This window comes from Hemiscyllium ocellatum, chromosome 9 (genome assembly GCF_020745735.1).
Source record: "Hemiscyllium ocellatum isolate sHemOce1 chromosome 9, sHemOce1.pat.X.cur, whole genome shotgun sequence".
NCBI lineage: Eukaryota > Metazoa > Chordata > Chondrichthyes > Orectolobiformes > Hemiscylliidae > Hemiscyllium > Hemiscyllium ocellatum.
Window position 1 is genome coordinate 56,940,430 of NC_083409.1, and position 19,684 is coordinate 56,960,113.

The following is a 19,684-nucleotide window of genomic DNA, read 5'->3' on the forward strand; positions in this document are numbered from 1 at the left end:
TCAGCATTCCTGCCTTGCCTTGCATTTCAGTCAGAGATACAGGGCTTACAGGGTTCTTGCCATATCATGGAGAGCAGACACAAGGCAAAAAGATGGTTATGATTGCAATAGGCATCAGTCACATCAGGGATTCCCAGCAGAGCAAGTCAAGGGCAGTTTGTGATATCAATCTAGGTAGGGGCTTGGGAACAGTCAGAGCTACTCAGGATGGTCAATGTCAGGATCCACTCCACATAAGGATTGAGGAGCTGAATATTAGGCAGCCCACCATCCGTCTTGACTCTTTCTGCCCCATTGAGGCAATTTTCCTCCTGGAATGAGAGAGAGAAACGAGTATTAAGGCAAATGAAAGTGGGAAGCACTGGGTCCAAGTGCTGAGGTGTCCTGACCAAGTGAGTAGGCAATACTGAGGGATTGCAGGGTTGCTGGTGTTGGAGTTTGGCGTGTGTGACAGTAAGTGAGGGTGGATGAAGCAGGCACCAGTGAGCGTGGTCAATCATGTGCCTTGGTGAGAGGTATGTACAGAAACAGAGACAGACTGTAAGATGTGAGATAGAAGATGGTGGCACTTATTCTGGCAGAGTGAAGAAAGACATTGACCATCTTCCTGCACAACTGGATATTCTTCCAGATGGCTGAAACTACACTGACCTGGGTGACAACTTTGGACCAGGGTGGCATGGTCTGATGGTGGTTCCGGGGAAAGAGGATATCTAACCTCCACACCATCCCAGCCAGCAGGAGTCTGGGTCACTGCCCATACAGTGGGGGGCAATTTCCCCATCTTCTGTATCCAGGGCAAATGTCAAGAATGGTGTCCAGACTGACCAGACTTGTCAAGGTGCATAATGGGTACAAGGGATGCTGATTGCCAGGTATTCACTGAGTGGAGAGTTGTTTGGGAAAAGCTCATGGTAAGATGGGGATAAAGTTAGAAAAAAGGAATACCATTGGAGCAGAGTAGGTAGTTAATGAGGCACGTTTGCTGAACCTCATTGTGAGAACCCCTCCGTATGACAACACAATTCAATGTGCTGTTTGCCAAAAAAATTGCAAGATCCAGCCCAGCATCTTTGACAGTACTGCATTCCCTCAGTGCTGCACAGAAATATCTGCCTAGATTTTTTGCTAGACTTAAAAACAAAATTCTAATTTGAAACTTTTGAGAAAGATTGAATCCTTCTTCTAAAAGATCCATCAATAGTTTTCAATTACCTCTCAGATGTAATTTAGCAGTCCTCAAATAACTGCTGCCTTTGTGACTGCTTTTTTCAATTTTACAAAGAAGAAGTCTTGTGTTCACCAAAGTAGATTGCAATTTTATACACGGAAATCAGTTTGGTGCGAGGTTGAGGTGAGGATTTATTATTTTTGACCTTAACTATAAATTCCTTTTGATTTTGTTTCTGAAAGCCAGGTAATGATTTTCTCCTACCTGAAGTTAGTTTCAACATAAGCTAAACATGTTCTCTCATCATTATTTGATGTTGTTCTCTAACTGGTTTATTTGGTTACTGAGCCATATGCACCAGAAGATCCCAGGCTTAAACAACATTAATTATACCATATTCAATTACAGTCTTCTTGAAAAGATAGGATAAATATCCATCAAGATTCTCCACTCTTGATCACTATCCATCAACTTTTGTTGGATTATGTCTTTACTTGGCAAAGGCCAGATTAGCTGTGATCTCCCCTATCTCTGACTCCTTCACAACTCACAGGTAAAAGCATTACAACACTCCATTGCTCAGTGATGAAGAATGGTTCCTTTTGCACGTCTCACTGAGAAATGGAGTCAGCATTTTAATGATGTGAGAAAATGGGGTGGGAGGAGGACAGAGTAGAAGGCCACAAACACAATTAAAATAAGTTTTGCTTTTAAGCTTCATTGGTTAAAATGCAATCTCGTCTTATTATCTGCTTCCTGTTCCATTTAGTCATCAGTGTCACTGAGCACCAGATGTATGTCATCACCCTGCAGTTCACTGGGGTTAGCAAAAATATTAAAGTATAATTAATGTTACTGTCAACAGGATTCAAGCTGGGATCTGTGCAATCAGGTTTTCTGAATGTTACAGATGATCCAGTGATTAATGAGCAAGTGAGGAAGGATGAGAGAAGCTTAGTGAAACAGTGAGATGAAATTTCCTAGGGAACTGGGCAGGGGTTTATGTATGAGAGAAAGTAATGTCTGCTGAAATTAATGACAGGTCAATGTTATCCCGTCCACGTCCCAATTTTTGTGGTTTGAAGGCAGATGGAGAATTCTCCTACCTTTAAGATACCATTTTAAATGTATTTAAAAAGTCAATTTTAACCTGTTTAAAACTCTAATTGCTTGATTTCCCAAACAGGGGGCATGCTATCTTGTCTTTGTAAAGAAGAAAACCCTAAAAAGTGTTCCATGTAAGAAAATACTTTGTGAGAATGAGATTATGCACTCTGGTCCAAGCTTCTCTACAAGGGAAAGCTACCTCTCTGCATCCACTCTATCAAGCCACCCCTTACAACCTTATATGTTTCAATAACGTCTCCTGTCTTTCTTCTAAGTTCCAATGGATATAAGCCCAACTTAATCAAGCTCGCCTCATAAGAAATTACTCCATACCCGGAATCTCTGACTGCTTCCGATAGCTGTATATCTTTCTTGGATAAGGGTACCAAGCAGAGCTAGTGATGGAAACAAGTACAATTCATAATTTAAGAAACATTTAGACAAGCTGGGAATTTGTGTTGCAGATGTTTCGTCCCTGTCTAGGAGACATCCTCAGTGCTTGGAAGCCTCCTGTGAAGCGCTTCTATGATCTTTCCTCCAGCATTTGTAGTGCTTTCCATCTGCCGCTTCCGGTTGTCAGTTCCAGCTGTCCGTTGCAGTGGTCGGTATATTGGGTCCATGTCGATGTGCTTATTGATTGAATCTGTGGATGAGTGCCATGCCTCTAGGAATTCCCTGGCTGTTCTCTGTTTGGCTTGTCCTATAATAGTAGTGTTGTCCCAGTCCAATTCATGTTGCTTGTCATCTGCGTGTGTGGCTACTAAGGATAGCTGGTCGTGTCGTTTCATGGCTAGTTGGTGTTCATGGATGCGGATCGTTAGCTGTCTTCCTGTTTGTCCTGTGTAGTGTTTTGTGCAGTCCTTGCATGGGATTTTGTACACTACATTGGTTTTGCTCATGCTGGGTATCGGGTCCTTCGTTCCGGTGAGAACGGACAGCTGGAACTGACAACCGGAAGCGGCAGATTCAAACCACTACAAATGCTGGAGGAAAGATCACAGAAGCGCTTCACAGGAGGCTCCCAAGCGTTGAGGATGTCACCTAGACAGGGGATAAAACGTCTGCAACACAAATTCCCAGTTTGGCGAACAGAACCACAACAATGAGCACCCGAGCTACAAATCTTCTCCCAAACTTTGAAAACATTTAGACAGGAACACGGATGGGATAGGTGTGGAGTGATATGGAAGAAACAAAGGCAAATGGGACTAGTTTAAATTGTGAAAACTGGGCATTATGGGCAATGTGGGAAGAAAGGCCTGCTTCCCTGCTGTAGACCTCTATGACAGTACGACTATTCCAGCTGTAGCCTACTAGTACCTTGTCAGGTATAATTCCAGAGGTGTAAATAACTTGAGTACTGTGCAAAAGCAAACATGCTTCATGTTTAAACCGAGTAAGAGATTGAAGAATATGGAGGTCTTTAATATCAAAGGTGAACCCGACATCATCGGAAATGTCTATGTTCCAAATCGCTGCACCCCCGAGCCAAGATATTCCAGTACAATGTTGATATTTGCACCTATTTGACAATGTACAAGTATTGCCTCGGTAAATGATACCTATATAAAGCTGGACAAATTCAATCCAGCCAATTATTGTACTATGCGTTGTGAGGTGGTCAGTACCATTCAGTTGGCACCAAGCTGTATGGTCTGAGCACACCAATCACTACGCTCACGCTGCGTCAACACATTCACCTCATCGTTTCCAGCTGCTGTTATGTATCATGCTCAAAGATGCATGCAGCTACTGGAGAAATTGGAGGGAACCCACATGGTCTGCACCTACATTCAGGAAGATTTGTGGGTGTAAACTTGTGGAAGCAACAGGCCTATTGACTGTCAGCTGAAGAGGACGCAAGAAAGCCTTGCCATACCTTGTTCCACTCAGGCAGTTGCCAGGCCAGAGTTGGGCCTTTCCCCTGAGGGCAAAGGTCCTATCTGCTGAGAAGGTCTATTGAATGCCAATACCAGAAGGGAGACAGTGGCTAGTGGGCAGCTTCCCTGGCCAGGACCATCGCTGGATCCAGAATGATGATGGGACAGGGGTTTCTGAGGAGACCTTTGACACCAGAGCATATTAGTGCCCTCCTCTTTCTTGATGTCAAGTCCCTCAATCATAAACTGAGTGCTTTTGAATGAGGGACCTTACAGAAGCTAGTGCAGTTTGCTTACCATGCTCCCTATATGGGAAACCCCTCACTTACTCCAGAGTTAAAACTAGCAGAGGTGAGATGAGCCCTTTAAATGGACATTAATTTCTATTAGAGGGACTAATGGCAATGGGGCAGAAAGCCTGTCCATGTGTCTTCCTGCCATGGACTTCATTGGGTAGACTCATAAAGTGACAGGTCCCCACCAAATACTCTGCTATCCCAGTAAATGTCTCTTCCATGGGGAAGGACATAGGATCCCATCCTGAACCAACAAACAGGCCTGGGCTGACCAATGACTAGTAACATTTGGTCCAAACAACTGCTAGGCAATGATCGTTGCTAAGAAAACAGTATAACTATCTCTCTTCAATATTCAACAACAGTTCAATCACTGAATCCCCACTGTCAACATCCTGGTAGTTACCATTGACCAGAAATTGGATGGAAAGAGCATATAAATACTATGCTATTGATCAGAGGTTGGGAATTCTGAAACATGAAAGTAACTCATGACTTTTCAAAGCGTGTATACCATACAGGTCAGAGTTACGATGGAATGTTCTTCACTTTCTTGAATGAGTGCAGCTCCAACAACACTTTGCACCAATCAGGATAAAGTACTCCAACCACAACTTGCACCATTCACTTCACCACTGCACAGTAGCAACAGCTCGTACCATCTATAAGATGAACTGCAGTAACTCATCAACCATCCTTCAACATCACCTTCTGAATTCATAACATTTACTATTTCAAAGGACCAGCGCAACAAATACCGGGAAACACCACCATTTGCAAGATCCCCTCCAAGCCACACACCATCCTGACTTGGAATGTTTCCTCATTATTGCTGAGGTAAAAATGTTTTAGGCAGTTCAATGCAACTAAGCAAAGTGAGTAAATTAAGCAATCCACAAGGACTGCACCAGCAGAAGACAGCTCATCACCATTTTCTTCAGGGGCAAGCAGGAATATGCTATAAATACTGGCCTAGCCTTACAGTGCATCCTATGATTGAACAATATACAGTCTTTTGGATGCAATATTGATTACGAATAAGTAAATCAGCATTTTCTTAATATTATCTACTTTGGTTCAATGCATATTTCATATATACTTGACTTCAAAGCAGTAGGAAAGACCCTTCTCATCCAAGTCCAACCTAACTAAAACTTCTTACTTTGAATGATGACACAGTAACCAAATTTACAGTTCAGGGATGACATCATTAAAACAAAGTTGCAGATGCTGAAGATCTGAAACAACAACAGAAACTGCTGGAGAAACTCAGAGGTCTCAGAGAGTCAGATAGTCACAGAGCTATACAGCATGGAAACACTCCCTTCAGTCCAACTTATCTAAATAAATCTAGTCCCATTGGCCAGCATTTGGCCCATATCCTTCCAAACCCTGCCTTTTAAATGTTATAATTGTACCAGCCTCCACATTTCCTCTAGCAGCTTATTCCATACACACAGCACTCTCTGTGTGAAAAGGTTGCCCCCTAGGTCCCTTTTAAATCTTTCCTCTCTCACCTTAAACCTATGCCCTCTAGTTTTGGACTCCCCTACCCTGGGGCAATGACCTTGTCTATTCGCCCTATCTATGCACCTCATGATTTTATAAACCTCTATAAGGCCACCACTCAGCCTCTGCTCCAGGGAAAACAGCCCCAGCCCATTCATCCTCTCCCTATAGCTCAAACCCTCCAACATCCTTGTAAATCTTTTCTGAACCCTTTCAACTTTAACAACATCCGTCCTATAGCAGGGAGACCAGAATTGAATGCAGTATTCCAAAAGTGACCTAACCAATGAACTGTATAACCACAAGATGACCTCCCAACTCCTGTACTCAATGCACTGACCAATAAAAGCAAGCAATCCACAAATGTCTTCTTTATTATCTTGTCTACCTGTGATTCTACTTTCAAGCTATGAACTTGCACTCTCAAGTCTCTTTGTTCAGCAACACTCCTGAAGACCTTACCATTAAGTATATAAGTCCTGCCCTGATTTGTCTTTCCAAAATGCAGCAATTCACATTTATCTAAGTTAAACGCCATCTGCCACTTCTCAGCTCATTGGCCTGTCTGATCAAAATCACATTGTACTCTGAGGTAACCTCCGCAATCCACTACACCTCCAGTTTTAGTGTCATCTGCAAACTTACTAACTATACCTCCTATGTTCACGCCCAAATAATTTATATAAATGAGAAAAAACAGTGGACCCAGCACTGATCCTTATGGCATACTGCTGGTCACAGGCCTCCAGTCTGAAAAGCATCTCTCTATCACCACCCTCTTCCATCTTCTACCTTTGAGCCAGTTCTGTATTTAAATGGCTGGTCCTTCTTATATTCCATGTGATCTAATCTTTCTAACCAGTCTACCATGGGGAACCTTGTCAAATGCCTTATTGAAGACCATATAAATAACATCCATCGCTCTGCCCTCATCAATCCTCTTCTCTACCTCTTCAAAAAACTCAATCAAGTTTGTGAGACATGATTTCCCATGCACAAAGCCATGCTGACTATCCCTAATCAGTCCTTGCTTTTCCAAATACATGTAAATCCTGTTCCTCAGGATTCCCTCCAACAACTTGCCACCACCGATGTCAGACTCACCGGTCTATAGTTCCTTGGCTTTTCCTTACTTAAACAGTGGCACCACGTTAACCAACCTCCAGTCTTCCAGCACCTCACTTCTGACTGCCAATGATACAAATATATTAGCAAGGAGCCCAGCAATCACATCCCTAGCTTCCCACAGAGTACTAGGGTACATCTGATCAGATCTCAGAGATTTTATCCATTTCTATGTATTTTAATATATTCAGCACCTCCTCCTTTGTAAGATGGACATTTTTCAAGATGTTGCTATTTACTTTCCTAAGTTCTCTATCTTCCATGTCCTTCTCCACAGTAAACAGTGACGCACAATACTCGTTTAGTATCTCCCCATCTATTGCAGTTCCACACATAGGTGGCGTTGCCAATCTTTGAGGGCCCCATTGTCTCCCTCATTACCCTTTGTCCCCAGTGTATTTGAAGAATTCCTTTGGATTCTCCTTAACCCTATTTGCCAAAGCTATCTCTTGTCCTCTTTTTGCCCTCCTGGTTTCCCTCTAAAGTAGACTCCTACTGCCTTTATACACTTCGAGGGATTAACTTGATTGCTGCTGTCTATACCTGACATACGTTTCCTTCTTATTCTTGACCAAAACCTCAATTTCTCTAGTCATCCACATTTCCTACACCTACCAGCCTTGCCCTTCAGCCTAAAAGGAACATACTGTCTCTGGATTATTGTAGTCTAATTTTTGAAGGCTTCCCATTTTCCAGCCATCCCCAATCAACTTTTGCAAGTTCTTGCCTATTACTGTCAAAATTTGTTTTTCTCCAATTTAGAATTTTAACTTTTTAGATCCAGTCAATCCTTCCTCTACCACTATTTCAAAACTATTGAAATAATGATCGCTGGCTCCAAAATGCTCCTCCACTGACACCTCAGTCACCTGCCCTGCTTTATTTCCCAAGAGTAGGTCATGTTTTGCACCTTCCTTAGTAGGCACATCTACATCCTGAATCAGAAAATTTTCTGGTACACACTTAACAAGTTACTCTCCATCCAAGCCCTTAACACTATGGTAGTCCCAGTCTATGTTTGGAAAGTTAAAATCCCCTACCATAATCACTATTATTCTTACAGATAACTGGGATTTCCTGACAAATTTGTTTCTCAATTTCTTGCTGACTGCTGGGGAGTCTATAGTAAAATCCCAATAAGGTGATCATCCCTTACTTACTTCTCAATTCCACCCATATAACTTCCTGAATATATTCCCAGGAATATCCTCCCTAAGTATAGCTGTAATGTTATGCCTTATCAAAATCACTATACCCCCCTCCTCTTTTGCCCCTTTTCTATCCCTCTTATAGCATCTATTCCTTGGAACATTAAGTTGCCAGTCGTGTCCATCCCTGAGCCACATCTCTGTAATAATGCTATCCCAGTCCCATGTTCCTAACCATGTCCTGAGTTCATCCGCCTTACCTGTTAGGCTTCTTGTATTGAAATAAATGCAGTTTAATCTATCAGTCCTGCCTTGTTCTCTGCTTTGTTCCTGCCTGCCCTGACTGTTTGACTTGCTCCTTTTCGCAACTGGATCAGTGGTGCTGGGAGAGCACAGCAGTTCAGGCAGCATCCAACGAGCAGTGAAATTGACATTTCAGGCAAAAGCCCTTCATCAGGAATAAAGGCAGTGAGCTGGAAGCATGGAGAGATAAGTTAGGGGCTTTTACCTCATTTTTACCTTTTCCCAACTGCACCAGTCTGGCAATATCGGTGGAGAGAGAAACAAAGGTGGTGTTTTGAGCCCAGTGACCCTTCTTCCTCACTGGAATTGAAATATTAACTCTGCTTGCTCTCTCTCTGTCTCTCCACAGATGCTACCAGACCTGCTGAGGTCTCCAGCAATTTTTGTTTCTATTGAGACAATGTTGTGTTTGCTGTATGAACCCTTGGGTTATGGTAGCTGGATTGAAAATGGGATTGGTAGGAAGTTTTTAAAAATCATGTTAACAGTTTTTTTTGGAGGAACTAAGAGCAAGATTTGAATGATTTGCTGTCAGGCAGATGGACTGAGGGACTTTGCCTTGTTTGAATTTCTGTTGCAATGACAATAAGAGACCAGCAGGGGGCGCGGGGAGCACCGTTACCAAGCAACCAGCAACACTTCCGGTCGCAGGCCAGCTGCTGGACATGAAGGAGTGGGGATCCCTGTCAGTTTACCAATGTGAAACTTTACAGCTTCATGTTTATCAATCACTCTCCGAAAGAAGTGGATTTCTTTCAGTATTGTCTTTTGTAAAGTTGTATTAAGTGTTGATGAATCTCTGTGAAGATCCAGAAGCCTGGGAACAGACTGGACTGGAACCAGGAGAAGAACAATTCACCAGAAAATCAGAAACTGGGAACAGCAGCAGCTCAGGTCAGATTGATCCTCAACAGCCCCTTCATCATCCTGCAATAATACTCTGTAACTGCCTTCAGTATCCCCAAACTACCACTACTGTTTCCCCCTCACCCATCGCTCCCTTACATCTCATCACCCCGTTAACCCCCACCATCACCCCTTAACCCCCACATCATCACCTTAACCCCCACATCACTTCTTGACCCCTACTATCACCCCCTTAACCTCCAGAAACTCTCTTAATCCCCCACATCACTCCCTTAACCTCATCACCCCCTTAATCCAGATCACCCCCCAATCCCCACATCACCCCTGAAACCTCACATCACCCCCAACCCCCACAGCACCCTTTAACCCCCACCATCACTTCCTTAGCCCCCACCATCACCCCCTTAACCCCCATATCACCTCCTTAACCCCTACATCACCTCTTTAACCCCACCATCACTCCCTTAGCTCTCACATCACCCCCTTAATCCCCACCATCATCCCCTTAACCCCCATATCACTCCTTAAACCTCCAAATCAATCCCTTAACCCCATCACCCCAATAACCCCCCACATCATCCCTTAAACTCCACATCACTCCTTTAACCCCATACATCACCCCTTTACCCCCCAACATCACTCCCTTAACCATCCACATCACTCCCTTAACCCTAACCACCTCTTCCACATCACTCCTTTAACACCCCACATCACTCCCTTATCCTCCCCATCACCCCATTAATAGTAACCCAACATTTATCCTTCATGATCTTACAACTGATTTCAGTTCAATGTCTCTTTGACATCTCCTCTCAGCTGAAAACCCCTTATACAGTCCCCCAGCTTAGGTCTCCCCAAAGCACTCCAGAACCAATCAATTACATTTTGAAGTTGAGAGAATGGTGCTGAAAAAGCACAGCAGCTCAGGTAGCTTCTGAGGACCAGGAGAATCGACGTTTCGGGCATAAGTCCTTCATTCCGAAATATCGATTCTCCTACTCCTCAGATGCTACCTGACCTGCTGTACTTTTCCAGCACCGCACTCTCGATTCTTAAACTCCAGCCTCTGCACATCTCACTTTCTCCTAATTACATTTTGAAGTATGGTTTTGTGATGTTATGAAACAGGCTAGACCCCCTCAAAACATTCCAAGAAAGTAGCCCGGAACCTAACTTTGCGAAATGTTTTAAGCAGGTGTCAAGTGGATATTCCAGGAGGGATGCAGCTCCCTCCATTTAGTTTTGAATGGCCCAACCATTTAGTTTTGAATGAAACAGAATTTATTTGCAAGATTACCGAATGAAACACAAACAAAAGAGAACAGAGTACAGAGTAACTTAAAGTATCCGAAAACCCAACAGATTATCCCAATTTAATGATGCTGTTCCAAATTCCTGCGGCAATCCCTACAAACACCCTTTCCAAAAAAAGGAAAAATCCAACACAGGTTCTTACAGGAGAGATGTCAGAGAGAGGGAGGATCAGCATGGACCTGCTTCTTTGGAGCCAACAGCTTCATCACTGACTGCCTGCTCAAACCCAAACCAAACCAGAGAAAAACTGAGCTGGGAGAACTGGCCACTCCCCTTTCATTAAACAAGTTTTTTTAAAAGTTGAAAGCCTTTTGCTGGAGGCAATATTTGTTAGTCATAATTAAATTGGCCCCAAAACCCTTCAAACCTTGACCTCCCGGAATCTCTGAATAAAAGACCAAGGACAACACAATGTTATGAAAGGAGCAGCATCATCACAGTAATATAAGCATTCTCTTGGAATGTGAGTGAATTACTTGTGTCATACAAAACCTTGGAACGTAATGTTGAAGCTGCCTTTTAAATATAGTTAATAGGGACCTCAAAGGTCTGAAGTGAGCGGGGTGACTGACAAAACTCTCTAGGTTTGGTTTTATTTATTCATGGGATGTGGGCTTCACTAGATTAGATTAGATTCCTTACAGTGTGAAAACAGGCCCTTTGACCCAACAAGTCCACACCAATCCTTTGAAAAGTATACCACCCAGACCCATTTCCCTCTGACTAACGCACCTAAAACTATGACCAATTTACCATGGCCAATTCACCTGACCTGCACATCCTCGGATTGTGGGAGGAAACGGGAGCACCCGGAGGAAACCCACGCAGACGCAGGGAGAATGTGCAAACTCCGCACAGACAGTCGCCTGAGGCTGAGATTGAACCTGGGACCCTGATGTTGTGAGGGAGTAGTGCTAACCACTGAGCCACTATGCTGCCCCGGGCCAATATTCAATACCTATGCCTAATTGCTCTGGAGAAGGTTGTGGTGAGCTGCCTTTTTGAACCATTACAGTCCTCAGCACATAGTGACACCCACAGTACTGTCAAGAAGGATTTTTGACCTCGTGACATTAAAGGAATGACAACATAGTTCCAAGTCAGGATGGTGTGTGACTTCAAGCAGATCTTGTAGGTGGGTTTCCCATGGAGCTGCTGCTTCTGCCCTTCAAGGTAATAGAGGAATAGGTTTGAGACGTGCAATCAGTGGAACCTTGGTGGTTTACAGCAGTGCAGCTTGTAGATTATGCATCAGTGGTTAAAAGTGAACTGTTGAAGGTGGTGGGTAGGGATATCAGTCTCTAGATTAGAGTGGTGCTGGAAAAGCACAGCAAGTCAGGCAGCATCCAAGGAGCAGGAAAATCAACATTTCGGGCAAAAGCCCTTCATCAGTTTCCAGCACCACTCTAATCTAGACTCTGATCTCCAGCATCTACAGTCCTCACTTTTGCCTGGTAGGGATACCAATCAACTGGGATGCTTTGTTCTCAATGGTGTGAAATTCCTTGAGTGTTATTGGAGGTGGACACATACAAACAATTGTGGAGTAGTCTATCACACTCCTGACGTGTGGTGAACAAGCTATGACATGTCAGGAGGTATGTTACTCGCTGTAGAACCCCTAGCCTCTAAACTGCTTTTTATAGCCCAGTTTCTGTTTAGTGGTAATCCCCAAGATTTTGGGGTATTTATTTATTTATGTATTCACAAGACGAGGGCATTGTTGGCTAGGCCAGCATTTATTGCCCATCCCTAATTGCCCAGAGAGCAGTTAAAAGTCAACCAATTTGCTTTGGGCCTGAAGTCACATGTAGGCCAGACCAGGTAATGACAGCAGTTTCCTTCCCTAAAGGACATTAGTGAGCCAGATGGGTTTTTCCAACAATCAACAATGAATTCATGGTATCATGAGACTCTTCATTCCAGATTTGATTAATTTCAGACGGTGGGGAGTTCAGTGATGGTAATGCTGTTGAATGTCAAAGGGTGACGGTTAAATTCTCTTTTGCTGGACACTTGTGCAGCACAAAGTTACGTACCGTCTGTCAGCTTAAGCCTGGATATATTCCGTGCATTGCTTCACATGGACAAGAACTGCTTCAATATCAGAGGTATAACCAATAATACTGAATGTTGTGTAACACTGGAATCGTGAATCGATGTCAGCTATTTTAATTGCCAGATCAGAAGAGTTATCTCGGGAAATTTTAGGTGCTGAATGTTGTAGAACATAGAAGCATCAAGAGTATGGTGCCAGCTCTGGCCTATTTATTTTCTCATTAAAACATTTACTGTGAGGATGTATGATGAACAAAGCCCATAAAATATTAAGTCAGGTGCAAAATCCAGAAAAAGAATTAATTTCTTGGCCTTAGAAGTATATTGGCAGTCAGCTTTGTGGGTACAGGTCTGTGAAATTAGCCATGTCTACCATATCACGACAGAGGGTGGGCAGAGAAAGGGGACAAATATATAATGATTTTAAAAAACCTTACCCCGGAATATCCTTCAAATTAAGAAATAAAAATAATCAAGTCTTCATGTCATACAGTATAATAGCATGTTAAATTTGATGACATAACTGCTATCAAATTTCACTGTAAAACACAATGAGCACTCAGTGTAAAATATTAAGCAGAATAACTCCTTATCATTAGATAACCCAAGTTTCCGCAACAGTCCAAATGGCCTCCTTGCCACTTTATACAGAATCACTTTTCTATCTATTCTTTTCCAATAATAACTGACTAATAATATTGTTTCATTTACATATTAATTGCATTTACTTCATTTATTGTAAATATTGTATAATATTAAACTGAACTTTCTGGTTTGTTTGACATTACAAAGGGAGAGGACATATACAATGCCTTATTTTATACTGAAATGATTAAGAAGATTATTCATCTGATGCGTCATTTTCTTGCAAAGCCATGCAATCCAAGGCACACTTATTACTGGAAAGAGAATATGCTAAACTTCAAGAAACTAGACTTTTTGTAAGTAAGTCTGAATGGTTTACTATATTAGTTGACCTTGTATGACCGGAAATGCTGCACTTTCACACAGCCTGCTTTGCCTCAGTTTCTCCCTCATTTGACACAAAATCTAGGGTCAGAGCAAAGTGATTTGACCCCTTTTTGATTGAACTCATCTGTCATTTTCCTGCTATGGGTTTCCATATTTGGTCACCTTGAACTTTTGAAGCACTGATCATAGACAAATATGCTTTCTTTTTCTCTCACAATAACTGTTTCTGTTTAATTTTCAGTCTCAAATTATTTTTGCTATCCATTCTGTCTTCTAATTTCACTGACGTTATATCATGTTATTTCACTGTTGTCTCTATATTCCTGTTTGTCTTGTTCTTTTTCTCTCTCCTGCCTGATTTCTTAAATATTCCCTTCCTTCTGCCATCCTATAATTAGGCCTCATATACTTTGTATCCCCTGAGACTGGCTTTGCCACACTGTGTTTCATGGTTAGATGATGAATGAGTTGAGGGAGTTATTTGGTTTTGTGGTGGTTAGTATTTTTGAATTGTTTGTATTTAAGTGAATATAAAAATGTTGAGCCAATCTCTGCAATATGAAAATAATTGTTTGACCATCTACTGAAATGTAAACCAGTGAGTGTTCCATATGTGAAATTTAAGTAATCAGATATTTGCTGCCATGCAGTTCGTTTCTTTGTGTTTTATGGATAGGACTGGAGACAAAATGTGTAAAATGTAGATGTGGTAATGAATAAATTTATCCGGTAAGCAGGAATTTAAATGTAACTGATAAATAGGAATTCCAAGGTTTACAAGACACTTTTTTTCTTTCTGTTTAACTTTGTTTTCTGAAGAGAATTGTTCATGCTCTGGCACAGTGGTGTGGGTAACATCTATTCAAGTGAGCCAGGGAAGAATCTAGAGTCCCTTCGACGCGGCAAGGGGTCATTTAACCCATTGAGTCTGCACTGTTCCTCCGAGAGCATCCCACCCAAACCCAGCACTCCATCCTATCCCCTTAGGCTAATCCACCTAACCTGCACATTCCTGGATACTGCAGGGAAATTTAGCATGGCCAATCCACTTAACCTGCACATCTTCAGACTGTGGAAAGAAACTGGAGTACACTGCAGACACCCACATTGACACAGGGAGAACATGCAAACTCCATATAGACAATCACTACAGGATGGAATTGAACCTGGACCCCTGGCACTGTAAGGCAGCACTGCTGACCACTGAGCAACCTTGCCACACAATTTGCAGATTATTTTACTGTGGAACCCGAAAATCCTCGCCTGCTGCTAAACTAGCTCCTTGATTGTAGAGTGGAAACCGGAGGTGGGAGGAGGACTTCTAAATGAATATGCACTTTAAAGTCATACACTTTAATAACACACTATACTTTTATGCAACTGCAGGGCATTACTGTGTCCCCCGTCAAAGACGATCTGTTAGAATGGGTGGCCACAGTTCAGGGATTGAAGGATTCACTCTGGGAAGGTAAGTGTGAAGTAAAAGGCAATTTTTAAAAGTTTATTTCTGAAAAGTCATGTATGTTAGAGAGCAATAATTGTATTTTTTTTACATCAGATGTTGTCAATTATTAATTTAAACAAAAAGTCTGGAATAAAAGCCTGGACGTCTGTTTCAGATCTTCGGCTGGTTCATAATTTCTTGGTATTTCTTCCTGTCTGTGCAGAATTTTCAGTTCTAATAAATCTGAGCTTTTTCACATCCTCTGCTTTCTTTCTTGTTTCATAATTGATAAATGAGATGGTAAATTCAAAAAGCATCTTTTTGTAGCTTAATGAGTGACAGATGGGCTTGAAATTGTAAAGGAAATTCTTTTCTGAAGGAAACAAGGTTGACAATGAATTTTCAGTTTTTATTGTTTTCTATACAAAGGATTCATTTTTTTTATTCCTTGTTTCTCTGACAGTTTTCTCCCAACTGAAGTTCTCAAGAATGGTCACTGGACTCGAAACATTAACTCTGATTTTTCTCCACAGATGCTGCCAGACGTTCAGAGATTTTCCAGCAATTTCTGTTTTTGTTTCAGATTTCCAGTTCTTTCACTTATGTTGTCCAGTTGCAACAATGAATTGCATTCTGTGTTTTGTAATTCTTATTGAAAGACTGTTGATTCATTTACTGTGCACATTAGAAATTAGAAGAAACTTTTTTTACTGTATTCACTGAATTAAAAATGAACTCAATGTCTATTAATTTTCGTTTTGTAAATTTAATTGACTTTAAATATTCCCGGATGATTCAGCTAGCAGGGGGACTAGTTAGTTTGGGAAATCCTAATGTGCACTGTTTGTTAGTCTTAGCTGGATTAGTTCCATTGTTCTTGATTTCTGTGAACCCCATGGAGAGTGAGCACTCTCTTCAGCTGTGATGCCTTCCCTGCTAAATAGCCTACTCAGAGAATTCTGCTAAAGGTGCCCTTTGCAACACTTTATCTGTAAAGAGTTGATCAGTGTGTGACACTTTTAGCAGACGGCAGGTTTCCCTGTCAGACATGATGGTGAAAATGGAGCCTGGTTTCCTTTATGTTAATTCTATGGGCCAACATCAACAGAAAAGTTTGCATTTTGGTAGTATCTGACATGGCCCTGCAATCCTATTCTTCAAACCTCTGCTCTTGACCTCCTCTGTGCCAGAATTTCTACATTGATTAAAACCTGTGTTTTTTTTACCTTATTAAGGTGCTGTCCTTCAGGTTTCTCTGAAGTATACAGAAGATTACAACTCAATCCCTCCAACTGTTACTTTCAATACAATTCCATTTCATCCCAATGGTGAGTAACTGCAAACCTTCTCTTAATAAGTTTACCTGGGAACAATGTTGTTTTGCTGAGATTATTTTCATTAATTGTCTTAAGAAAAACTGGGTAGATGACCTATTTTGTAATTAGGATTGAAAGTTATAGAGCTAGTTGAAGTGATTCAACACTCCATGAGACACAATAGATCCTGTGTTTCTGTGAGGAATGGAGAGCATTATCCACAGAGAACAGTAAAATATTGTGGAGATGCAAGAGTAGATGCCCATTCTGGAGTTTTTGCCTCCTTTAGAGATCAAGAAGTATTTGTTCAGAACATCCTTGGAGATTAAATGGTGCAGTAGAGGGCATAAGTAAATAACTTGTTTAGGATTAGGTGGATCTAAATGGATATAATTGCCATTTGGCCTTTGTTTTTTGCTACTTTTTCATGTCCTCCTTATTTAAATAAATGTAATCAGTTGCTTGACAATTTAACCTGCTTATTGTTTTGTGTATCCTCTACTTACAGTGGACTCAGTCACAGGCAGGCCATGTATAGACTTTCTTGATAATCCCAGGAAATGGGAAGAAGATTTTTCCTTGACAACCATCCTGCTTACCATTCAGGTGAGAGGACATTTATGCAGAACTGATTTGATTGCTGCCTGACAACTCAGTTGGTTAACACTCAGCATGGAATTGAGCAGAGAGGCTTCTATTTTCATTCCTCCTCAATGCTAGTTGAACTCTGGCTGAAGTCAGACAATTCATCTCAGTTTCTTGTGTTAGAGAGGGGAGATTTATTGGGGTCCAAAATCTAACATCTAAAAGGCCTGTATGTGGTGTCTGATAAGGTGCATGATTGGGTGAACCTGTGATGCTCTCATTGTTAAATAGCCAGCAGATGTTGACCACTTTGACCCCGCGTGAGCTTTTGGAAGTTAAATATTTTCTTCTTCCTTTTGCTAATTCTTGCTCATTCTAACAGAACACATTGGCATCTTTCTGGATGATGGTCTTTGGTGTCATTGGTCTCCATGTTGACTGGAGGATGGATAATGTTGTGCCTTTCCTTAAGAAAGGTTGTAAGGAGAAGCCGAGGAACTACAGACCTGTGAGTCTGATGTGGGTGGTGGGTAAGTTGTTGGAGGTGATACTGAAAGTTAGGATTTACATGCAAATGGAGAGACAAGGAATGATTTGGGATAGTCCGTGTGAGGGAAATTGTGTCTCCCAAGCTAGATTGAGTTTTTTTAGGAAGTAACCAAAAACATTGTGTGCTTATCTGCAGAATTGTGTTTCAGTGATAGGCAGCCACATAAAATTTTTAAAAGAAGATCTAACAAACCAGATTTCAGCCTGAGATCTGAACTGTCCAGTAGCAATATCAGCTGGGATCATAACACATTGCAAAATCTGGCTTAGTTTAGTACATAGGAGAAAGTGAGGACTGCAGATGCTGGAGATCAGAGTTGAGAATGTGGTGCTGGAAAAGCACAATAGGTCAGGCAGCATCCGATGAGCAGGAGAATCAACGTTTTGGGCATAAGCCCGTCATCAGGAGTCAGGTTTGTGGGCCGTGGAAGCTGAGAGATAAACGGGAGGAGTGTGGGGCTGGGGGAGGGAGGCAACTGAGAATATGATAGGTAGATGAAGGTGAGGGGGAAGGTGATAGGTCAGAGAGGAAGGTGGAGCGGAGAGATGGGAAAGGCGATGCACTGGTCAAGAGGAATGGTACCAAGTTGGAGGCTTGGGACTGAGATAATGTGGGGGGAGGGGAAATGTAGAAACTGGTGACTTCCACATTAATCTCGTGTGGTTACAGGGACCCAAGGCGGAAGATGAGGCGTTCTTCCCCCAGGCGTTCGGTGGTTAGGGTTTGTCGATGAAGTTGGCCCAGGACCTGCATGTGCTTGGCAGAGTGGGAGGGGGAGTTGAAGTGTTCAGCCACAGGGCTGGTTGGTGCAGGTGTACCGGAGATGTTCTCTGAAACAATCCACAAGTTGGCATCCTGTCTCCCTGGCGTAGAGAAGACCACACCGGGTGCAATAGATGCCAGATTGTTGAGTAGATGCCAGTGTTGTAGCTGCACTGGAACCGCTTGGCTAGGGGCACAGCAAGTTCTGGAGCATAAGTCTTCAGTATTGTTACCAGTGTGTTGTCAGGGTCCACAGTATTTGCAGTACAGTTAGCTGTTTCTTGACATCACGTGGGATGAATCAAATCAGCTGAAGACTTCCATCTGTGATGCTGAAGACCTCTGGAGGAGGCCAAGATGGATTATCCAGTCACAGTTCTGACTGAAGGTGGATGCAAGTGCATTGACTTTATCTTTTGCACTACCCTGCCCCATCATTGATGATACGGATATTGTGGAACATCTTAGTTCAGTGGGTTCAGTTTGTCATCCATCTCCCTTCATGACTAGGTTTGGCGGGACTACAGTGCTGAGATCTGATCCATTGTTTGCGGAATCGCTTAGTTTTGTCTGTTGCATGCTGCTCCTGCTGCTTGCTGAATATTTCTTGTCCACGTTTGACCCGAGGCCAAGACATGTCATGTGTCCAGAGTCAATATTGTGAGCAGTGGGATACTGAGATCAATTATGGCAGCTAGATGAATGTTTGAGATCAGTATGTATACACTAGAGATCAAAGTACAATGTGGCTGGTTTCAGGCCTCACTGTTAACACATTAGGCTGTTTTTGTTCTCACCAATCAAGCAGAACTCAGAGGTTGGAACTGTTCCTGGCTCCTGGAACCTCTTTTGGGCAAAGGGAACAGTCACTAATTGGAATTTAGTGTAATTAAGGACTGTGTGGGTATGCTTTTGACTCTAGAAGGTTGATCAGAGGTCTGTGGCTGCTTTCTAACCCAGAGAGGCAGGGAGACCTGCTGGATCTCTCGCGGGGTCCAATTATACATTGGCTCAGATTTTAGCTTCGATGGTTTGCTCCATGTGAGGGCTGCTTTGAGGTCACAAAACCTGGACGTCTGGTTTCTTGAATAAACTACAGCATACCTTTCATTCAGTTTTTGCAGTTTTCCCAACTACAACAGTCTGTGGGTGGGTTGGGTTCCTGTTTCTGATATTTCAATTTTTAACCTCTGATCTAATTTTAACCCACCCACTTTTGGAGTTAAGTTTCAACCTGTAGTACAACTAGAGGGCTGTGTGGAGTGGGGCAAGGTTCA

At 42.3% G+C, this 19,684-nt stretch overlaps 1 protein-coding gene across 1 annotated transcript in view; it reads left to right on the plus strand.

Moving 5' to 3' along the window:
- Positions 1 to 13,653: 13,653 nt before the first annotated feature.
- Positions 13,654 to 19,684, plus strand: part of LOC132818510 (ubiquitin-conjugating enzyme E2 U-like) — a 51,828-nt gene continuing 45,797 nt past the window's right edge. Inside the window, exons 1-4 of the mRNA XM_060829571.1 lie at positions 13,654 to 13,719; positions 15,137 to 15,218; positions 16,430 to 16,522; positions 17,019 to 17,116. Of these exons, the coding sequence (XP_060685554.1) occupies positions 13,654 to 13,719; positions 15,137 to 15,218; positions 16,430 to 16,522; positions 17,019 to 17,116 (339 nt within the window). The remainder of the gene's footprint in view (positions 13,720 to 15,136; positions 15,219 to 16,429; positions 16,523 to 17,018; positions 17,117 to 19,684) is intronic.